This window comes from Trematomus bernacchii, unplaced genomic scaffold (genome assembly GCF_902827165.1).
Source record: "Trematomus bernacchii unplaced genomic scaffold, fTreBer1.1, whole genome shotgun sequence".
Taxonomy (NCBI): Eukaryota; Metazoa; Chordata; class Actinopteri; order Perciformes; family Nototheniidae; genus Trematomus; species Trematomus bernacchii.
This window is the reverse complement of record NW_022987876.1, coordinates 2,355,720-2,377,765: the sequence shown is the minus strand read 5'-3', so window position 1 is coordinate 2,377,765 and position 22,046 is coordinate 2,355,720. Positions and strand designations below refer to the sequence as shown.

Genomic DNA, 22,046 nt, shown 5'->3' with positions numbered 1-22,046 from the left:
GGGGCTTTCACTGTGTCTTTAAGATATGCTATTAGCATATTTGGTTGCCTTGACGTATCAATAAAATGCAAAAAATCCTTGAAATGTTTTTGTCCTTGTAACTTTTTACACAATATTAGCAAAGTACAGTTCAAAATAATTAAATAATGACCATACGTTTCGGGAAAATGTGACAGTTCACTGAGTTTCAAAGCCCGCAACAAATATTATTTTGACACAGCCCTTGCATGTAAATGTCCTGCAATAGCTAGAATCCCTGTGTTCATAGTGACATCACGATGTAACACTCGCGCTACTATTGGTTAACGCTCCAATTTATACGTGAGGTTAAGGGGTGGGACATCTCTAAGCGGTTGACCAATCACAACAGACTGGGCTCTGGTTTCAGACAGAGGGTGAAAAGAGGTGATGCAGCACAGGCAGTATGAGAAAAATAAAGAGCTTTTTGAACATTAAAGCATGGAGACATGTAGAAACACTACATACTGATATACACCTGAACATCAGCAGGAGAGGACTCTTTAAAGTAGAGACACTACATACTGATATACACCTGAACATCAGCAGGAGAGGACTCTTTAAAGTAGAGACACTACATACTGATATACACCTGAACATCAGCAGGAGAGGACTCTTTAAAGTAGAGACACTACATACTGATATACACCTGAACATCAGCAGGAGAGGACTCTTTAAAGTAGAGACACTACATACTGATATACACCTGAACATCAGCAGGAGAGGACTCTTTAAAGTAGAGACACTACATACTGATATACACCTGAACATCAGCAGGAGAGGACTCTTTAAAGTAGAGACACTACATACTGATATACACCTGAACATCAGCAGGAGAGGACTCTTTAAAGTAGAGACACTACATACTGATATACACCTGAACATCAGCAGGAGAGGACTCTTTAAAGTAGAGACACTACATACTGATATACACCTGAACATCAGCAGGAGAGGACTCTTTAAAGTAGAGACACTACATACTGATATACACCTGAACATCAGCAGGAGAGGACTCTTTAAAGTAGAGACACTACATACTGATATACACCTGAACATCAGCAGGAGAGGACTCTTTAAAGTAGAGACACTACATACTGATATACACCTGAACATCAGCAGGAGAGGACTCTTTAAAGTAGAGACACTACATACTGATATACACCTGAACACCAGCAGGAGAGGACTCTTTAAAGTAGAGACACTACATACTGATATACACCTGAACACCAGCAGGAGAGGACTCTTTAAAGTAGAGACACTACATACTGATATACACCTGAACATCAGCAGGAGAGGACTCTTTAAAGTAGAGACACTACATACTGATATACACCTGAACATCAGCAGGAGAGGACTCTTTAAAGTAGAGACACTACATACTGATATACACCTGAACATCAGCAGGAGAGGACTCTTTAAAGTAGAGACACTACATACTGATATACACCTGAACATCAGCAGGAGAGGAGTCTTTAAAGTAGAGACACTACATACTGATATACACCTGAACATCAGCAGGAGAGGACTCTTTAAAGTAGAGACACTACATAGTGATATACACCTGAACATCAGCAGGAGAGGACTCTTTAAAGTAGAGACACTACATACTGATATACACCTGAACATCAGCAGGAGAGGACTCTTTAAAGTAGAGACACTACATACTGATATACACCTGAACATCAGCAGGAGAGGACTCTTTAAAGTAGAGACACTACATACTGATATGCACCTGAACATCAGCAGGAGAGGACTCTTTAAAGTAGAGACACTACATATGATATGAACCTGAAAATATGCAGAATAGGGCCCCTTTAACAATCCATTAAATAACTCTTTGTAATATGTGTAATAGTGTTGTATTTAGTTGTTTGCTAACAAGTTTGCCATGTCAGTATTGTGTTCACAGCTCGTTTCTGCTGCCCCCCAGTGGACAAAAACTAAGTGAATGCATGCAAAAGGTTGTTTCACTTTTGTTTAATGAAGCAATGTCCTCCATATCACTGATAATGTATTCTTCCTCCTCCTACACAGTTTGCTGCAGCTCCTCGGGCTCCTAACTATGACAGCGCTCTGCTCAGTAACATTGATTTTCTTCCCCCGTGACATGCATAGTTATATATGGTCTTGTATTATTGTTTGCTTCAACAAAAAAGAAAAATCAATATTTCTTCCATCATAAGCCTTGCTAGTAATTGGCTTTCTTGAATTATCTTCCAAAGATATAGATGTGTAACAATGTGTTCACTTTAATGTACTCGTTTGTTTTCCTAAAAGGATGGCAGGCTCACATAGCAGCAGGATCATTAGGGAAGATAATGACACTACAATCAAATAACACTAACTCAAGGGGCCACCAATGGATCCTACAGTAGACATATTTTTATTGCATATTACATAATTGCTGCAGTGACAATGCACAAAAGAAAATGTTCTGCTGTAGCCAGAAGCACTTATTTGTAAAGCCTTGTAGCATTTACTGACATCATAACCATCGATAATGTAAGAACCGCATAATGTGAGTTAGCCAATAATGTAATACAATTAGACTAATCTGTAGTGTCCTTCAAAATGCATCGTGTGAATGTGAGTGTGTTTAATGAAGCCCTGCACGTCTGCAGTGATGACTCTCTTTTCACTTGGCTGGATTAGCAATGCCAAGGAACAACAACTACAATGGCTTTGGGAGTTTGGTGAGAAGTGTGCCAGAAATGAAGAAATGCAACCTGATAGAGGGGGACTTCTGCGGGAAGTGTCCTCAAAAGACTCTGAGACTCTCTGGTGTGTGTCCTTTCTAGTGTGTGTCCTTTCTAGTGTGTGTCCTTTCTAGTGTGTGTCTTCTCAAGTGTGTGTCTTCTCAAGTGTGTGTCTTCTCTAGTGTGTGTCTTCTCTAGTGATTGTCTTCTCTAGTGTGTGTCTTCTCTAGTGTGTGTCTTCTAGTGTGTGTCCTTTCTAGTGTCTGTCTTCTCTAGTGTGTGTCTTCTCTAGTGTCTGTCTTCTCTAGTGTGTGTCTTCTCTAGTGTGTGTCCTTTCTAGTGTGTGTCCTTTCTAGTGTGTGTCTTCTCTAGTGTGTGTCTTCTCTAGTGTGTGTCTTCTAGTGTCTGTCTTCTCTAGTGTGTGTCTTCTAGTGTGTGTCCTTTCTAGTGTGTGTCTTCTCTAGTGTGTGTCCTTTCTAGTGTGTGTCCTTTCTAGTGTGTGTCCTTTCTAGTGTGTGTCCTTTCTAGTGTGTGTCTTCTCTAGTGTGTCTCCTTTCTAGTGTGTGTCCTTTCTAGTGTGTGCCTTCTCAAGTGTGTGTCTTCTCTAGTGTGTGTCTTCTCTAGTGTGTGTCTTCTCTAGTGATTGTCTTCTCTAGTGTGTGTCTTCTCTAGTGTGTGTCCTCTCTAGTGTGTGTCTTCTCTAGTGTGTGTCTTCTCTAGTGTGTCTCCTTTCTAGTGTGTGTCTTCTCTAGTGTGTGTCCTCTCTAGTGTGTGTCCTCTCTAGTGTGGAGAACAGCTTAAATAATTAATGTAACCATGAGGTGCACAGGTATTCCCTGAACACTGCCACTTCAGCTACTCATATAATGAACCTCATTAAAGTTTAAAGGTCCCATGTCGTGGCCATTTCTACTGATCATAATTCCATTGTTGAGGTCTACTAAAATAGATTTATATTGTTCAATGTTCCAAACTCACATTGGTTTCTCATACAGCATCTCTGTATAGTATGTGTATTCACTCTCTGTCCTAAACGCCTTGTTGGAGCTCCTGCCCCCCCCCCCCCCCCCCCCCTCCCTATGAGCCCAGTGGCCGTCTGCGAGACAGCGAAACCCAGCCCGAAACACACACAGAACTTTGTCTGCTAAATGTTCTGTATCCACAACTAGGCGATAATGACCTGCAGCTGCCGACAGAAATATGAGGATCATACAGTATCTAAGCTGCACTGATCATAAATATCTATGTACAGTATCAAATATGTGTAATGTGAAAGGGTTTATTGTAGTGACAAACACCCAAAGAATTATCATTTATCTTAGTATCGCTTCAACTCTACGAAGTGTTTTAGTTTCAACAAAAAACAAAACATTAACACTGCTTTCAAACATGATGTCACTATAATGTAACTCTTTACAGCAAGTAAACAAACCTACAAGTAAAAGTTATTATAGTTATATCTATGTTTCTCATGTGGGTAGATTGAGGACCTTACTGTATATATAAAAAAAAAAATGGACGTAGTCACTGTGACGTCTCCAATTGGTGTGTGCTCAACTTCGACATTTTGTCTGTCACCTTCTCGGCCCAAAAGCATCCCCTGTTTTTTCGTTTTTTTAACTGTAAATGTGATCTCAATTTAAGAAATGAACATCATGCTGTATTGAATAAGACTTTAAACCAGTGGTTCTCAACTGGTCAGGCCTCGGGACCCACTTGTTCCTTTGTCAATAAATCGCGACCCGAAATTTTGAACCACTCAAATCTATTCAACAAAAAATCGTGCTGTAATATATATACGCTTTTCATCATACATTATTAATGAAAGTGAAGTACAGTGCATCCCTTATATCCCTTCACATAACTTAAAGTGGACCTATCATGGTATATTTAAATGATATATTGTAGGGCCATACCTATATAAGGTATATTTATACGTTTCTGTTTTCAAAATACCAAACAGATCATGCATTTTAGCCATGCCTCATTTTGCTCAATTTGACATGTTTTAGCTCTGGGCAGATTCAGTGAGAACAGCACCACCTACAGGCCTGGCATATGTACTACAGCGTCTCCAGCGCTTTCGAACGGCAATGGCCGTGGCTGTCTCCTCCTGATTGGTGGAGTTGGCCCAATAGCCGTAGCGCCACCGTCCTGACGTCAGGACAGTGTTCAAATTTGGATCAGTTTTTATCAGATCCGTTGCAGCCCCTTTTTTAGAGATTTGGGTATGGAGGAAAATAGAGAGGGTTGTGTTTTCTGACACTTGGTGAGTTCCCTGGAACACCGGGGACACATATTCATGTATAAAAGACGTACAAAAGTGCATTTTGCATGATAGGTCCCCTTTAAGTATGCTTTTAAATAAGGTTTAATGAGATGATGGAATCAAAGCTGAACTGTATAACATCAAAAGGCAGACATGCTGAAAACCCAGGAGATTTTTTGAAATACTAACATATAAACTACGCATTCTGCTCCTCACAGAGAGAAGAGCAAAGAGGACAGAGTCTGTGTGAATTACTTTAAATTGTGGGTAAGGGTAGATAGCCCCCATTGTTCTGTGACCTGTCAATCATCAAACCGGGGGTCATATTTCATTATGTGTTCATTTCTATCTGAAGTTGTACCCGTGGATGTATAAAGAATAGTTCTACCGTAGTTATTCTCCGTGGGGACTTCCGGCAACAGTCTTGATTCTGATTGGCCAGAAGACTCGAAAAAACATCAGCAAAGATGTTTTATTGAGAAGATGATCACTATGACAGAAGTTTTCAAAACCGTTTATGGTCTCCGGTACTTCCAGTCCAACGCCTACTGCATGCTCAGCGTTAGAAAATCGGGCCTTCAAAATAAAAGTTTGACTTTTTTCAACAAAATAAATCTTCACTCACACATCTGGCGACCCACCAGTTGAGAACCACTGCTTTAAACTATAGATGGAGACTATAAACTCTTCCGAATAATGTTTACTGAGGTTATAAATCGTATGAGAAGTAGGGTCTTTTTCTCATAGACTTCTATACAATCTGAACTCTTTTTCGCCCCCTTCTGGATATTAATGAGAATGCATATTTAAGGCATTTCTTCATCATCTTGACTTCTCAGATGCAGAGACCTGTCCTGCTGAATTGTTTAGTTGTTAAACTAAACAATTCAACAGGACACTATTGTCAGGGAGTAACCATTTCATTTCTAGTATGACTACAGGCAGCAATGTGGAATCAAGTCTCATTCAAAAAGTTTTAAATTATTTTATGGATAGGTTCAATAAAAAACTCCTCCAGTAACTAATGATATGTTTTAGTATTATTTTTTTACTTATTCATCCTATCATTAAGGCCTACATTATAGCCCAGGGTGTTTCAATATGTTTTTCTAATATGACTTTAGTATTATATTATAAGGCTGTTAAGGGCCCTTAGAGGTGCTATTAATAAGTAATCCCACATGAACAGTGGAAGCAGAATATTCATTATAAGCTTCTGGCGTTGTGAAACTAGAAGCCTAATATGTTCCTACATTTAATTGCTTACTATTATTCTTTTACAGAACATTTTATTATGTTTTATTTTAATGCAAAGCTTGAACACAGAACGCATTTCCCTTGTGTTTTTAAGTTATAAAGGAAAGTCTTTTTCTCCCTGCTTCCTCATTAATATCCCTGCTGGAAATCGTAATTATATCTAACCCCTGGTGTAAGATTCATACAGAATTAGTGACCATATTAGGAACATAAATTACTTTTAATTTGGCTTTTACATTCAACCTCCACACATATTAAAACAAATACTTATTTGCCATCCAAGCACCTCTTTTCACCCTCTGTCTGAAACCACTGCCCAGTCTGCTCTGATTGGTTAGCTGGCCGACTCTGTTGTGATTGGTCAACCACTTGTCCCGCCCCTTAGCCTATCACATACAATGTGTTGGAGCGATAGCCAATAGAAGCGCGAGTGTGAATTATATTGGAACATCAGAAAGGATGTATCTTTCTGTAAACTTATATAACATAATACGACTGTGTGAATTGCTGCTTTAACGTCATTCCCAATAGAGGAAAACCATAAAAACAATAACAACAAAAGACAGAAAGCCGACAACAAAGGCTGATACTTTTAAAAGAACAATCTAAAGGAAATCAAACAACAAAGCGGGGCCTGATTGCTCCGCAGGGCGCTGTTATAACTGCAACATTGGCAGTATCCAGATGAAACATTACAAAATGAAATAGCGTGATACAAATAAAGGTGAAGATATGTGGATTAAAATCAATACATGGCCTGTGGGCTCCAAGTATCCGTCCATTATCAAATTAATAACATGTTGTACTTCAGTGCGACATTTCTGCGAGGATCATTTCTCTCTGGCAGTAAGTGCTGAGGCAGATTGTAAAATCAATGCAGCGCTGTCTGCGTACCTCTCTTTCTTCAGCAGCTCCTGGCTGATATTGACCAGCTGCCCAGATGCATCATGGGACTTCTTGGTCATGGACTCCAGCTCCGACTCCACGCGCACCTTCTCCCTCGCCAGAGCCTCGGCTTTCTTCTCTCCGGAGCGCACCTTCCCCTCCAGAGCTGAAGGAAGGGAATTAAGAAGGAGGAGAACATTTGAATTTAAAGGTCTCCTATTATGCTTTTTTTAGGCATATATTTTGGCTCTCAGATATATACAAATATATCAAAACATGTCTATGATGTGTTTTGCTCAAAATACCAAACAGATCATGCATTTTAGACGGAGCTGATCCAGATTTCCAGCGTCCGATATTACGTCATATCGGACGCAAATCTGGATCAGCTCCGTTGTAGCCCCATTTTTAGAGATGTGGGTACGGAGGAAAAGAGAGAGGGTTTTATTTTCTGACGCTGCGTGAGTTCCCCGACACACCGGGGACACATATTTACGTATAAAAGACATCAAAAAGCGCATTTTGCATGATAGGTCCCCTTTAATATAAGTTGTCAGTTCAGTATATTCAGCATTTATGATAATGTTATTTAGAAATTCATTTAAACACCTTGCATAAATTGTTAAAACAATATTATGTCATATTTCATGACATAATGTTATATTACATGATATTAGATTAGATGAGATAAGATTGACTTAAAGCCAAATTAGCAACAATGCATATGAAGTCATCTTTCTGTGCAAAAATATATGTTACCTGAAGTAATAAGGCTTCAGGTAGTATGATCTCCCACTTTGTGTTACTACTGTATTTGTGTTTTTTCCATGTTTTTATTTATTTTTTAAACTTTATTTTCTTTTTACTTAAACAACACATATAGCGTCAAAGACAAAAAAATACAGGTGTGCAGGTTGTCCATTTTGTTGTATCCCTCCCCACAGAATTCTATGTTCAATATTGTGCTGGTATTCCTCCACTTCTATCCCTTCAGACACAAAGATAAAAAGAGCGACTTCACTGTAGACTGTGTGGCCCATAACTGAATAATCCTCCGCGTTGTGTCTCTTTCTTGATGTTTAGATATTCACAGTCTGTTCTTCAAAGTGTGTCAATGTGATTATCCGAGCTACATGAAGAGTGTTTTGGGTCCTTTTGAAGTGATGGGAGTTTTCAAAGACCGCCTTTTGACAGATTTCTCAGCGCTGATCAAAGAATGAAACAGTGAAGATGAACACAAAATGAAGTGAAGCCTGCAGTCAGTAACACACAGGGCACTGCGCAGAGAACTACAATGATGTGACACTTAAAATGCTCTTTATTTAAATATGACTCAGTTAACGAGTTTACAAAATGAGAAATATGTCAGATTTCCTCCAAAACAAAAGCCTATTTGACTAATGGCCAGGAGATGATTCAACCAATAGCGTCATTTATGGCAAAACACTACAATTCCCCTGCAGGCATTGAAGGATTACTGAACGGAACTAAAAAAGACATGTACCAACCATGAAGAGATGCTAAATGACACACAAAGAAACATCAAAAGGCTACAAACAAAAGAACTGCTGGAAATAGACTCACAAAGACCACAAAAACAACTTCAAAGACACCCAAAAAGACCACCAAAAGGGAAAAACAAGCACACACAAAAGGAGCAAAACACTCTAAACGAACACAGACACACAACCCAACCACAGAGATGGATGGAATCAGACGGATGAAACCCTCTTTAATGGACACACATGCAGAGCACACAGCACACACAGTGAAATGTGTTCTCTGCTTTTAACCCATCCTAGCAGCAGGAGTCTAGCACCAGGAGTCTAGCACCAGGAGTCTAGCACCAGGAGTCTAGTACCAGGAGTCTAGTGCCAGGAGTCTAGCACCAGGAGTCTAGCACCAGGAGTCTAGCACCAGGAGTCTAGTACCAGGAGTCTAGTACCAGGAGTCTAGTGCCAGGAGTCTAGCACCAGGAGTCTAGCACCAGGAGTCTAGCACCAGGAGTCTAGTACCAGGAGTCTAGCACCAGGAGTCTAGCACCAGGAGTCTAGCAGCAGGAGTCTAGTACTGGGAGTCTAGTACCGGGAGTCTAGTACCGGGAGTCTAGTACCAGGAGTCTAGCACCAGGAGTCTAGCAGCAGGAGTCTAGTACCAGGAGTCTAGCACCAGGAGTCTAGTACCAGGAGTCTAGTGCCAGGAGTCTAGTACCACGAGTCTAGCACCAGGAGTCTAGTACCGGGAGTCTAGTGCCAGGAGTCTAGTACCACGAGTCTAGCACCGGGAGTCTAGTACCGGGAGTCTAGTACCGGGAGGCTAGCACCAGGAGTCTAGCACCAGGAGTCTAGCGCCAGGAGTCTAGCACTAGGAGTCTAGTACCGGGAGTCTAGCACCGGGAGTCTAGTACCGGGAGTCTAGTACCGGGAGTCTAGCACCAGGAGTCTAGTGCCAGGTGTCTAGTACCACGAGTCTAGCACCGGGAGTCTAGTACCGGGGAGTCTAGTACCGGGAGTCTAGTACCGGGAGTCTAGTACCGGGAGTCTAGCACCAGGAGTCTAGCACCAGGAGTCTAGCGCCAGGAGTCTAGTACCAGGAGTCTAGCACCAGGAGTCTAGCGCCAGGAGTCTAGTGCCAGGAGTCTAGTACCACAAGTCTAGCACCAGGAGTCTAGCACTAGGAGTCTAGTGCCAGGAGTCTAGCGCCAGGAGTCTAGTACCAGGAGTCTAGCACCAGGAGTCTAGCGCCAGGAGTCTAGTGCCAGGAGTCTAGTACCACAAGTCTAGCACCAGGAGTCTAGCACTAGGAGTCTAGTGCCAGGAGTCTAGCACTAGGAGTCTAGTACCGGGAGTCTAGCACCGGGAATCTAGTACCGGGAGTCTAGCACCAGGAGTCTAGTGCCAGGAGTCTAGTACCACGAGTCTAGCACCGGGAGTCTAGCACCGGGAGTCTAGTACCGGGAGTCTAGTACCGGGAGTCTAGCACCGGGAGTCTAGCGCCAGGAGTCTAGCGCCAGGAGTCTAGAACCAGGAGTCTAGTACCGGGAGTCTAGCACCACGAGTCTAGCACTAGGAGTCTAGTGCCAGGAGTCTAGCACCAGGAGTCTAGCACCAGGAGTCTAGTACCACGAGTCTAGCACCAGGAGTCTAGTACCAGGAGTCTAGTGCCAGGAGTCTAGCGCCAGGAGTCTAGTACCAGGAGTCTAGTGCCAGGAGTCTAGCGCCAGGAGTCTAGCGCCAGGAGTCTAGCGCCAGGAGTCTAGTACCAGGAGTCTAGTACCAGGAGTCTAGTACTAGGAGCAGTGGACAGCTATTGTACAGCGCCTGGGGAGCAATGGGAGTGAGGGGGGAAGGGGGGTGTCTGGTGCCTTGCTCAAGGACACCACGGCAGGGTAGCAGTCCACACTCCATATTTTAGGTCTGGTCGGGGACTTGAACCGGCGACCCTACAGGTCCCAGTCAAAGCCCCTACTGACTGAGCCACTGCCGGACAACCAACTGTAAAACTATTACTATAAAAAGAGACTGAACAACTCCAGTGTGTCCTGCTCCTATGTAAGAGACATGGTGGGGAACATGCCTACACGCAACACCAAACTATCTTTTCCTGTTTGTAAAATCAATGCTATTGTGTGTGAAAATAAAGGAGCTCTCTATAGGGATTACAGTATTGACAGATGTCTTTCTTTCTTCTTTGGAAAATGACATTTACCTCCGAGCTGGGATTTGAGACCTTCCACCTGGGAAGTGAGAGTCGTCACCTCTTTCTCCCGTTTCATCAACTTCTCCATTGTTTCTGAAGATAAAGAAAACAACAGTCAGTGTGTTTTGAGGATACAATGTTCAAGAAACCACAATTAGTGACTGACACAGGCTCTAAGGCAAATCAAACGCAGTCCATAAGAGGCTTTAAGTTACTTATTAGGCGCTTTCACACCAAGTACTTTGCCGTACTTAGTTCCCAGTACTTAGTTCATCAGAACTCTTTAGTTCTCATGAACTAAGTACAGATCGCGTTCACACCGGAATAAGTTCCTGAGGGAGGATTAGGCAAATGAAGCCGCTGACGTCACTTCTTCTTCTTCTGCTTTGGGTTTACTGGCAGGCCGCAAACAACTTCACGGCGTATACTGCCACCCGAAGTCCCCGGCCGGAAGTCCCCGGAGTTGGGGAAGGCTTCAGTAGAAGCTGCTGGGACTCCCAGCAGCTTCTACTGAAGCCTTCTGAGTAAATCGCCAGAACGCCGACACCTCCTCATCTCCACCGCTCCCATGTTTTCTTTTGTGTTGCCATAAGTTAGTCTCTCTGTGTTTGTGTGCTGGGCTAATGCTAATGCTAATAATGCTAATGCCAGCAAATAAAATGGCGGCTTCACAAAACTTTTCCGAGTTTTACGGGGCGTGGTTTGCAATCCGCCCAGCCAATCAGACATAGGAACCTTTTTCTCCCAGGGAAAGTACCTGCTCTCTAGCAGGGACTGAAAAGGGGGTGAGAAGGTTCATGAACTAATTTCTAGTTCCGGATTTTTTTGGTGTGAACGCAACATTTCGGAACTATATCGGAACTAACGTGGGAAAAGTACTCCGGTGTGACCTATTGTCTCCAAAGTTACATTAGGATTTCTGAAAATCTTATAATACTGAATACTTGGTGGACAGATCTCCTTTATGCCAAGGGAGCCAGATTTTGTTATGGTGATTTGAGCCAGTATGAACTCTTATTATCTTTATTTTAAATGCTAGAATTGATGGTGAGAAAATAAAGATAATAATTGACATAAGTGGCAGAAATAAGAATTGCTCATTATTTGTATAAACTAATAGAACATTTATTCTGAACCGTAAAGGGGTTTCATTATAACTTCAATAACTGTTTTAAATATTTGTTTCTATAACTCGAGAAATGATTGGACATGGAGCAGAATATACATTCATATTTGAAAAATAAAAACTAAAGTATATGCATATGTTTTGATGAAAATAAATGGACGTTGATACCTTCGACATTCTGTTTTAGCTTCATCTTCTCTTCTGTAATGTCGTTGTCTTCGATCACCTGAAAAAGGATAACGTGTTAAAGCTTAAACCAAAGCAGTGACAGCATATCGACACTTAGTTATCTCATCAATCAATCAATCAAAGTGTATTTATACAAGTTTTACATTAGTCTCAGGGGGCTTTACAGTTTATACAGAATATGAATATAATTACGACGACCTCTGTCTTTACATCTTCACAACGGACAAGGAAAAACTGCCAAAGAAACCCGACATTTAATGGGGAAAGTGAAGAAACCTCTGGGAGAGCAAGAGAGGAGGATCTCTCTTCCAGTACGGACAGATGTAGAAAAAAGAATACATTCACACAGATAGTCAAAAAAAATCCCCGCCTCTTATCTCCTGTGTTACTCACGTTAGCATGGTTGGAGGTGTAGCGGTCGGCCTGCGTTGCCTGCAGCTGATTGGCCGTCACCCTCAGCTGCTCCTCCAGCTTCTGGATCTCCTGCTGGCTCTCGGCCTGCGCGTTCTGCAGCGCCTGGTAGTCGCTCGTCTTCTTCTCCGACAGCTCCAGCCTCTCTCTCAGCTCCTCTGAGTTCCTGTCCTTCTCCATGTGGATCTTCTCCACCTCGGCCAGCCGTCGCTCCGCCCTCTGCAGCTTCTCTCCGGCCTCCTCCAGGGCCTTCCTGCTGCTCTTGGCCTCCGCCTCGCTCCTCCAGCTCTGGCTCCCCTTGTCCAGCTGCTCTTTGGCCTCCGTCAGGCGGGTGCAGAAGTCTTCGCGCTCCTTGGTGAGGATGGCTGCTTCGATCTTGTGTTTGGCCTTCAGGTTCTCCACCTCCAGCTGGTGCTCCGTCTTCAGGCTCTCCAGAGAGGCCTGCTCGGCGCCTCCTGCCGCGGGGTGATCCCCGGACAGAGAGGCCTTCAGGTCCTCCAGGGAGCGCTGGTGCTGGACCACCAAGGAGTCAAATTTATCCTGCAAAGGGAAGGGGAATATTAGATACGGTGCTCCTCAAGATCTTACAGCGCTAAATCCCAGAACAGAGCTGAATCCAGATCAAATGCACGCTAAAGGGTCTTTTTCTCTCAGTGATTGTGCTGTCATGTTAAATGTTTGTTTGTCATGTATTGTGTCTTGATATTTGTCCTTGTTGATGTTACACATGGAGCTGCTGTGATGCAAGTCACATTTCAGACTTGATCTGACCATTAAAGTATTATCGTATCGTATCGTGTCTTAAAATGATATTTTGGAGGCTTTTTTTGTTGTTAAAAATGTTTAAATTTGTTTTTGATTTCATATCAATGTAACAAATGGTGTTATTTCTCCTTCTCCCTTCTTGCTGCAACAACGTATGAGACTCACTCTAATAGAGCATGGTAATGAAAGATCTTCAGGCTCCAAGCTTTCCATTTGTCTCATGTGTTTTATTATTTATTTAACCCTGAAAATCCCATCTTTCTCTATGTTTTTATCTTGTTTTTAATTATTGTTTAATTATTTTACTCCTATTGTGTTATTCTATATTGTATTTGTTCCCTGTACAGCACTTTGGTCAACTGAGGTTGTTTAAAATGTGCACTATAAATAAATAAAGATTGAGATTGTCTTCTTCAGCATCAAATCCATTCCCACATTCCCACAGCTCTCTGATCAGTTTGCGTTGGACAGAATACCTTCCAGGTAGCCAACGGATGAGACTTACTGTAATAGAGCATGTTCTAAGCCCTGATGCATTTTCACAATTCATTATTAAAATTCACTTTTTTTGCTGATCTTCAGGTTTCCCAGCTCTCTATGTGTCTCATATTTTTGCCTTTAATTTTTTTCCTGAAAATCCCTTGTCTTCTTCAGAATAAAATCGGACTGATTGATTGATTCCACAGCTCTCTGATCAGTGTGCATTGGACAGATACCTTCCAGGTGTCCATCATCTCCACGTTCTCCCTGTTTGCGTCCTGGACCTTCAGCTTCACCTCGCTCAGCTCCCGGCTCTTTGTCTCCAGCTCGGCCCTCAGCTCAGCGACCTCCTGCCGCCTCTCCTCTAGCTCCGCCTCGTGCTTCTCCCTCAGCTCGCTGCTCTCCTTGTTGTGCTCGCGGCCCGCAGAGGCCAGCTGTACTCGCAGGACGAGGGTCTCGGGCTCGGACCCCGGGGCCTCGTCACCGTCCTCCTGCTGGGAGTCGGACCCTCGGAGCTTCACCTGCAGGTTCTCCATCTCCGCCCTCCGGAGGCTCAGCTCCTCCTCCAGCTGCACGATGCGACTCTGCTCCTCAACCGTGGTTTGCTGGCGAGAAAAAAACAACATGGTCACTGTCGCTGAAATGATCACTGATGGCTGCTTCGAAAGAACGACTGAGAAACACCCTGAAGCTGAACGACGTCATTCCAAAGAACAGAGGTGGGAAAGTAACTGAATGCACTTACTCAAGTACTGTATTTAAGTACAATTGTGTACTTTACTTGACTAACGGAAGGGCTATTTTCTGTATCAGCTATCCTTTCTGCCCTCCCGCTTCTACTAATTGAGTTTCAGTAATTGTCTGTATTAATATTGAATTAGTAGAATACAAAATAAAAATAAATACTTGAGTATTTCCATTTAATGCAACTTTAAACTTCTACTCCACTACATCTAAAAGGGAGATAATGTACTTTTACTCCACTACATTTATCAACAGCTTTAGCTACTGTTAACAAAATGCTTCTCTAAAAATTCAACTAGTGGACTAACTTTTTAAGTCAAAAAAATAGTCAAATTACTTAAATATTTGACAGAAAGTCCATCAGAGCTTTGCTTGTCTCCAACAGTAAAATGCTACTTGATGCAACAACATTATCTAGAAATATCACATGTATAAAAATGAATATATAGGGAGGCTGTGGCTCAGTGGATAGTGTGCTCAGTGGATAGTGTGCTCAGTGGATAGTGTGCTCAGTGGATAGTGTGCTCAGTGGATAGTGTGCTCAGTGGATAGTGTGCTCAGTGGATAGTGTGCTCAGTGGATAGTGTGCTCAGTGGATAGTGTGCTGGACTTCGAATCAGGGGGTAGCAAGTTCGAGTCCCACTGCAGTCAGCATGTCGTTGTGTCCCTGAGACACTTCACCCCAAATTGCTCCTGTGGGGATTGTCCACAGTATTGAATGTATGTTAGTCGCTTTGGATAAAAGCATCTAACAAGTGACATGTAATGTAATGTAATGTAATATATGCACACATAAAATCCTTTTTCCTGCACTCTGAGTACTTTTACCTGATTTTAGACGCAGGACTTGTAATTAAGTATTTTGACAATAATGTATTAGTACTTTTACTCAAGTATAGCATCTGAATACTTCTTCCACCTCTGCTAAAGAATAAGTGACTCAGCAGAAATCAGGAATAAGGAAACGTAAGGGAAACCCCGAAGACCTTCGTAAAGACTGGAAACAGTTCAAAGCTTTGGAGACATTCAGCGTGTGGACAGTGACAAAGTGAAACGTTAAAACTCCCTGCTGGACGACTTAGACAAAAGATGATACAAAGAATGACTCAGTATTTATTCATGTCCTACTTAGAGCATGAGATTTTAATATTAATGGGACATCCTTTCTGTTTCAGTATGGATTAAAGAAGTAAGATTTAACGATGACCTTCGGAGGAGCTTTTAGGCGGCCGAGACAAAGATTGTTTTGGACAGGCTGGCAGAAACAAAGAAGTATCTGCAGAGAGTATTAGAGCTGACAGCGGTTTAATAAAAGAGGACTTTCCACTTGAATGTAACGGAGGCTACACCCACTGACACTTCACATTATCTATCGTTCACTATGAATATACGGCAAGGATCTAAAACTGTGTTAGAGATCAAAGCAAGAACTGCAAAGTCAAATACTGACAAAACACATTTAGGCACTTAGACTTTAAAGCTTCATTATTAGATTTTTTTTTAGGGGACATTTTTCAGCCACTAGTCATTTGGAGTAATGATGAATGTTCATTTAATATTCAGCACCTTTAGGAGGTTAGGTTTGTCAGTTTGTAAGTAGGATTACCAAAAATACATTGGACTGATTTCTTGAATCTTGGTGAAAAGGTGGAATTCAAACCAACATTTTAAACTATTGTGTTTTTTGCAGATGCGACAAACAATTCACCAGCTGAAGAGGATCATAGAGTTACCTAGAAATAATGATTCTGATCCCCTAAATGTTCAATTCAGATTAAAAGTGCTTACATTTTTATTCGGTACCTCGAAGGAGCGTAGGAGTGTGTGTTTGTCTGTTATGTTTGTTTTTACATTTAACTCAAAGCATTAACAACTTAAAGGTGGGGTGGGTAATTTTGGAGAAACCAGCTCGAGATCGCTAGAATTTGAAAATACACAACCGGAGAAAATCTGCCACTTCCTTATAGAGCCCCTCCTCCAACACACACGAACGCGCACATGACCAATGAGGGCAGGAGATAAGTTTGTGCACAGATGGAAGGCTGACAGGCAGGTAGGCCATCCAGTTATTTTAGCCGGGCCGGCTCAGATGATTGGTCGTGCTTTTTACAGTACCACGGCTTCCACAGATGATATTTCTTTATGGATTTGTTGTCAAAGCACTTCAGATATTCATTGCTATCGGGATGTTAAGAGCATTCCATGGAATATAACAACAAGTGTATCTCGAGCCGGTTTCTCAAACGTACCTACCCTACCTTCGTCGTATAATACAGACCTAATGTAAATTATTGAAGCAAGTTAATAAATTAGTAAATAAGTTAAGTTAATTTGAAAATAAATAATTTTGAAGAACGTTGAGTTATGGACATTTTAACACATTTTCATTTGATCTGATTAAAAGGTTCTGGCAATAATAATGATTACAATTTACGAACAGATGAAACATTTGTTTTATCATGCTGCTGCAGCTCGTCATTCATTGAATCTTTTTCATCCAAAGACATCAAACTAAGGAGCATAAGGGTCACTGTGTCACTGTCCAAAGATGTGAGCAGCTCACTGTAAACGCACAGCAGATGAGAGGAGAGCCATTCTCTGATCAGACACAAGCAGCCAAGCAAATACAAACACACACAATGAAGCCAACAGCAAACATCCTGCACACACTTATACCCAAATAACGTAAGTGCACACGTGTTAACTTCAACCTGGCAAACCAACTACCAGACCCCAGAGTTACTAGTTAATCCCTATGAACAGAAGTTTCCTGCACAGCATTCAGAGTGAGGCACAGCACACAGGAGAAGTAAAAAGAGTCTGTGCAGGATCCACGTCCCTGACAGCCTCTGAAGTGGATGTCAGCATCTGAAGTGGAGAATTGAGATAGCTCGGCGGCGGATCAGAAGCCAAAAACAAGATCTTTTTTTTGTTCACCTTGGTTCTCTTACCCAACCTCAAGGATGCTGCATCATGAGAGCCTCTCCCCTGTTGGCAGAAGCAGATTTACTGCATGCGAGTCAAAGCCTTTGTGTTACCTTGTGTTACGGTTTGATTTGTCAATTATTGAAGAGGCTGCGTGTCGAAGCGGTGTAAAGGGAGTCCTTTGCTGATGCTGACTGGACCAAAACGTGGCTTGAATCAGGGATGGATCACATTAACAATTGAGCAATCTCTCATGTGTCACTAAAGTAAAAGGATGTTGTACATGTAACATCCTGGCATCTACAAAGCCAGCAGGCAACTCATCTGATGGACAAGCTTTGAATAAAAGAAGAGACATCATCATTTAAAGCAGCTCCTGCAACAGAAGACATGAAGCTGGAGCTCTGCGTCAGACATGAGGAGACATCACTGGAGCCATGATGTGATGATGATGAAGGAGGAGGAGGAGGAGACAGATGAAGGCTTTTTTCTCACTATGTTTCATAACTTTTTATAAGAAAAATCGACGAGCGTCTAAATCAGACGTTTATTTTAAAAGATGAGGGGGGGGGGACGTATCGTATTTTTCTTATTTCAGCAGATTCTTAAGAAAGTGCTGAGAGGCAAGTGAGAAAAAAGCATGTGATGCATTTTCTAAGTTTGATATAAATGGCTTTCTTTCCTGTGTTTATGAGTTATTTTACATTTTTGCACGTCTCTGCACAATGCCACCTCTTATAAAACTTCACAGCCCTTTACGTTTAAATTCTGATGTACCAGCATCTTCAGCAGCTACAGGCTTCAATAAACCTGATTCTGATACTGAAAAGTTGGGCAAAAAACGTTTTGTCATATAAACAAATATTGCATTTTCTGTCATTGTTGTTGTAATACTCATTTTGGCCACAAGAGGCTCCATTGCACCCCTGTGCTAACACATTAACATATATTACTTTGGGGAAACAAAGGAACTCCCTTGACCAGATTTAAAGGTCACCTATTATGTAAAATCCACTTCTTCATGTCTTCTCTACATCAACATGTGTCCCCTCTTCTTCATGTCTCTTCTACATCAACATGTGTCCCCTCTTCTTCATGTCTCTTCTACATCAACATGTGTCCCCTCTTCTTCATGTCTCTTCTACATCAACATGTGTCCCCTCTTCTTCATGTCTCTTCTATATCAACATGTGTCCCCTCTTCTTCATGTCTCTTCTATATCAACATGTGTCCCCTCTTCTTCATGTCTCTTCTACATCAACATGTGTCCCCTCTTCTTCATGTCTCTTCTACATCAACATGTGTCCCCTCTTCTTCATGTCTCTTCTTCATCAACAACATGTGTCCCCTCTTCCTCATGTCTCTTCTACATCAACATGTGTCCCCTCTTCTTCATGTCTCTTCTACATCAACATGTGTCCCCTCTTCTTCATGTCTCTTCTACATCAACATGTGTCCCCTCTTCTTCATGTCTCTTCTACATCAACATGTGTCCCCTCTTCTTCATGTCTCTTCTTCATCAACATGTGTCCCCTCTTCTTCATGTCTCTTCTACATCAACATGTGTCCCCTCTTCTTCATGTCTCTTCTACATCAACATGTGTCCCCTCTTCTTCATGTCTCTTCTACATCAACATGTGTCCCCTCTTGTGTCCCCTCTTCTTCATGTCTCTTCTACATCAACATGTGTCCCCTCTTCTTCATGTCTCTTCTACATCAACATGTGTCCCCTCTTCTTCATGTCTCTTCTTACATCAACATGTGTCCCCTCTTCTTCATGTCTCTTCTACATCAACATGTGTCCCCTCTTCTTCATGTCTCTTCTTACATCAACATGTGTCCCCTCTTCTTCATGTCTCTTCTTCATCAACATGTTGTCCCCTCTTCTTCATGTCTCTTCTACATCAACATGTGTCCCCTCTGTTGGAAAGAGACTCTGAAGTTTCAGGAACAAAGACCCTCTCTCTTTTTGTCCTGATCCATTTCTATAAAAACCTGTCTGAAAATGAGCTGATCAGATTTTGGCCACTTTATGATGTCATAACGATGTGTTGTCTTGTGTAACCATTAGCCAATCAGCAACCAAGGTAAACCCCCCCCCCCCCCACCTTATCACCTGAATCTCCTCCTAGAGCACCATTGAGTTCTTTGTAACCAAATCTCTCTCAGAGGGGCGTGGGGAGGGGCTCCTTATTTTCATCTAAAGTAACAGACAGAGAATCAGCACTTTGGAAACAGGGCTGAAACAGAGGGGATTATGGGTAATGCTGCAATGATCTGTTTGGTGTTTCAGCCAATCAGAGACAGGCTCTGGATATATCTGAGACCTGTAATATATTGATGAAAAACAGTATAATAGGGGACCTTTAAAAAAAAAAAAGTATCATCACATTTTTTTATCTCAATTCCCTCTCCGGGCTTCCGTACATTTGACTAAGTTGTGTCGTCTAAAATAACTAATAATCTTTTAACGAGTGTAAACTCAGATTGAACGTCAGATTGACCGATATGTGTGTCTGTCTAATGATTTCAGAGGATTATTCGTGTATCTCGTGTTTGACTTCCTGTGAATTTGGACACCACAGACAGGTGGAGTATGAGTTCATGAGAAGCACACGGGCTACAGGCAGAGGGCTCGTTGCTTTTCTTTTACCCTCCTCTTCTCTACGTCTTTGTGAAGCCCCTCTGCTCTCGACTTTTCGAGGAGCAGACTCTGCTCAAGCTGACGAATGTGGGCACGCTCCATTTTCCTCTGAGTCTACAGAGAGAGACAAAGAGAAAGACAGGGAGGAACAACAGACTGAACAGGAGAAGAAGGAGGAAGATCACACTCTGAGGAGAGGGGATCATATGAGGAGGGGATGGAGTCGTGACCTTTGTCTACCTTCTCAGGGTCCATGGTGTTATATGCTGGATTTAAGCATTAAGAAGGACGTATATTGAATTGTTAATAGTGTTTATATGTAGTAACTCTGCTGATAAATACCTCCAGGTCTCCTTTGGTGATGCATTCCTCCTCTACTCTGAACTGGAGGTCCTCCACTTTCCTGTAGAGAAAGTAGTTGTTAGAGATGTGGCACAGAGGATAGGTTAAGAGCCATTTTTGTACTTAGTAAAATGATATTAGCATTAATGAGTTTGGTAATCAACTTCTTATGTTTATACAATATTTTATTATTTTTAATTGATCTTTTATTGAAAACAAATGTGTTGCTTATGTTATTTCATATTTTAATAATATTGTAATATTCTTTTTTTTTTAAATGCAAATTCTTCCTTTTTTTATATGAATATTTTCATTTATTTATCTTAATTTGATTTCTTTCTCAAAATGAAACAAGTGTCAATAAACCCAATTTCTCCATGGTAAATAAATTATTTCTTATTCTGATATATACTTAAAGAACCCAAAGTGAAAGTCTCATTGGGCAAAACAGACCATTTAATAACCGTGTATATTATATTACTGGATTATAGTTTTAACAGATATTTCATTGAGTTGTTTAACGCAAAATGATTTGATAATAAAGCCCTATACATGGAGGAGAGTGAGCGCAGCACAGCTCTGTGATGTCACCTTTTCTCTTCTTCGAGCTGATTGGTCAGTTCCAGTTTGTCTTTCTGCGTGCAGGTCAGCAGAGTTTTGATTTGCTGCAGGGCGCTATCGTTCTCCGACACAAACTGTGGAGGGTAAAGAGCGTTAATGGGACATGCGACAGATTTATCAGTGAATAATTTACTGCCTGAGCCCAACAGGAAGTGTTTGAAAAATATCACTGGTCCCCGGCTTGAGCTTCAATCTCAGGATCCATGTATTTCTGATCCTCTCCAGAATGGAAGTAGTCAAAACAAAAAAAGAGAATTTGTTGGTTTTTTTCTCAAAATCTCAAAATTCTGACTTTTTCTCAAAATTCTGACTTTTTCTCAAAATCCTGAATTTTCCTCAAAATCATGACTTTTTCTAAAAATCCTGACTTTTCTAAAAATTCGGACTTTTTCTAAAAATTCGGAGTTTTTCTCAAAATCTCAAAATTCGGACTTTCTGAAAAATTCTTACTTTTTCTCAAAATATTCTGACTTTTTCTCAAAATCCTGAATTTTTCTCAAAATCTCAAAATTCTTACTTTTTCTCAAATTTCTCTAAAAATCCTGACTTTTTCTAAAAATCCTGACTTTTTCTAAAAATCCTGACTTTTTCTAAAAATTCTGACTTTTTCTCAAAATTCTGACTTTTTCTCAAAATCTCAAAATTCGGACTTTCTGAAAAATTCTTACTTTTTCTCTAAATCAAAAAATCCTGAATTTGAGCTTCAATCTCAGGATCCATGTATTTGTGATCCTCTCCAGAATGGAAGTAGTCATCACATACAGAGCATCAACTAGTTCCTGAACAGTGTCCTTCACATGCTGATATCCAAGAGAGGGAGTTACACAGTCACAAGATGGAGGAATACCGGTTCTTGTCGGTAATCATACATCCTGTCATGTACACAGCTACAGTTGCCTTTGTTATCATGTGTACTCTGATATTGGAAGAGTACATTGAGTATCTTCCCAACAGGAAGTGACATTTATTATCTGA

The 22,046-nt window shown here is 41.5% G+C and overlaps 1 protein-coding gene across 5 annotated transcripts in view; it reads right to left on the bottom strand.

The window, feature by feature from the left end:
- Positions 1-22,046, bottom strand: part of clip2 (CAP-GLY domain containing linker protein 2) — a 55,106-nt gene that overhangs the window by 5,492 nt on the left and 27,568 nt on the right. For 2 of the 5 annotated variants that reach the window (XM_034114039.1, XM_034114040.1), the window contains exons 7-15: positions 21,042-21,145; positions 20,451-20,511; positions 20,118-20,222; positions 17,477-17,527; positions 14,032-14,400; positions 12,533-13,090; positions 12,119-12,176; positions 10,834-10,917; positions 7,135-7,291 (exon numbers count right to left, since the gene is read on the bottom strand). In XM_034114039.1, the coding sequence (XP_033969930.1) occupies positions 7,135-7,291; positions 10,834-10,917; positions 12,119-12,176; positions 12,533-13,090; positions 14,032-14,400; positions 17,477-17,527; positions 20,118-20,222; positions 20,451-20,511; positions 21,042-21,145 (1,547 nt within the window). The remainder of the gene's footprint in view (positions 1-7,134; positions 7,292-10,833; positions 10,918-12,118; positions 12,177-12,532; positions 13,091-14,031; positions 14,401-17,476; positions 17,528-20,117; positions 20,223-20,450; positions 20,512-21,041; positions 21,146-22,046) is intronic. The other 3 variants (XM_034114041.1, XM_034114042.1, XM_034114043.1) reach the window with 3 other exon arrangements.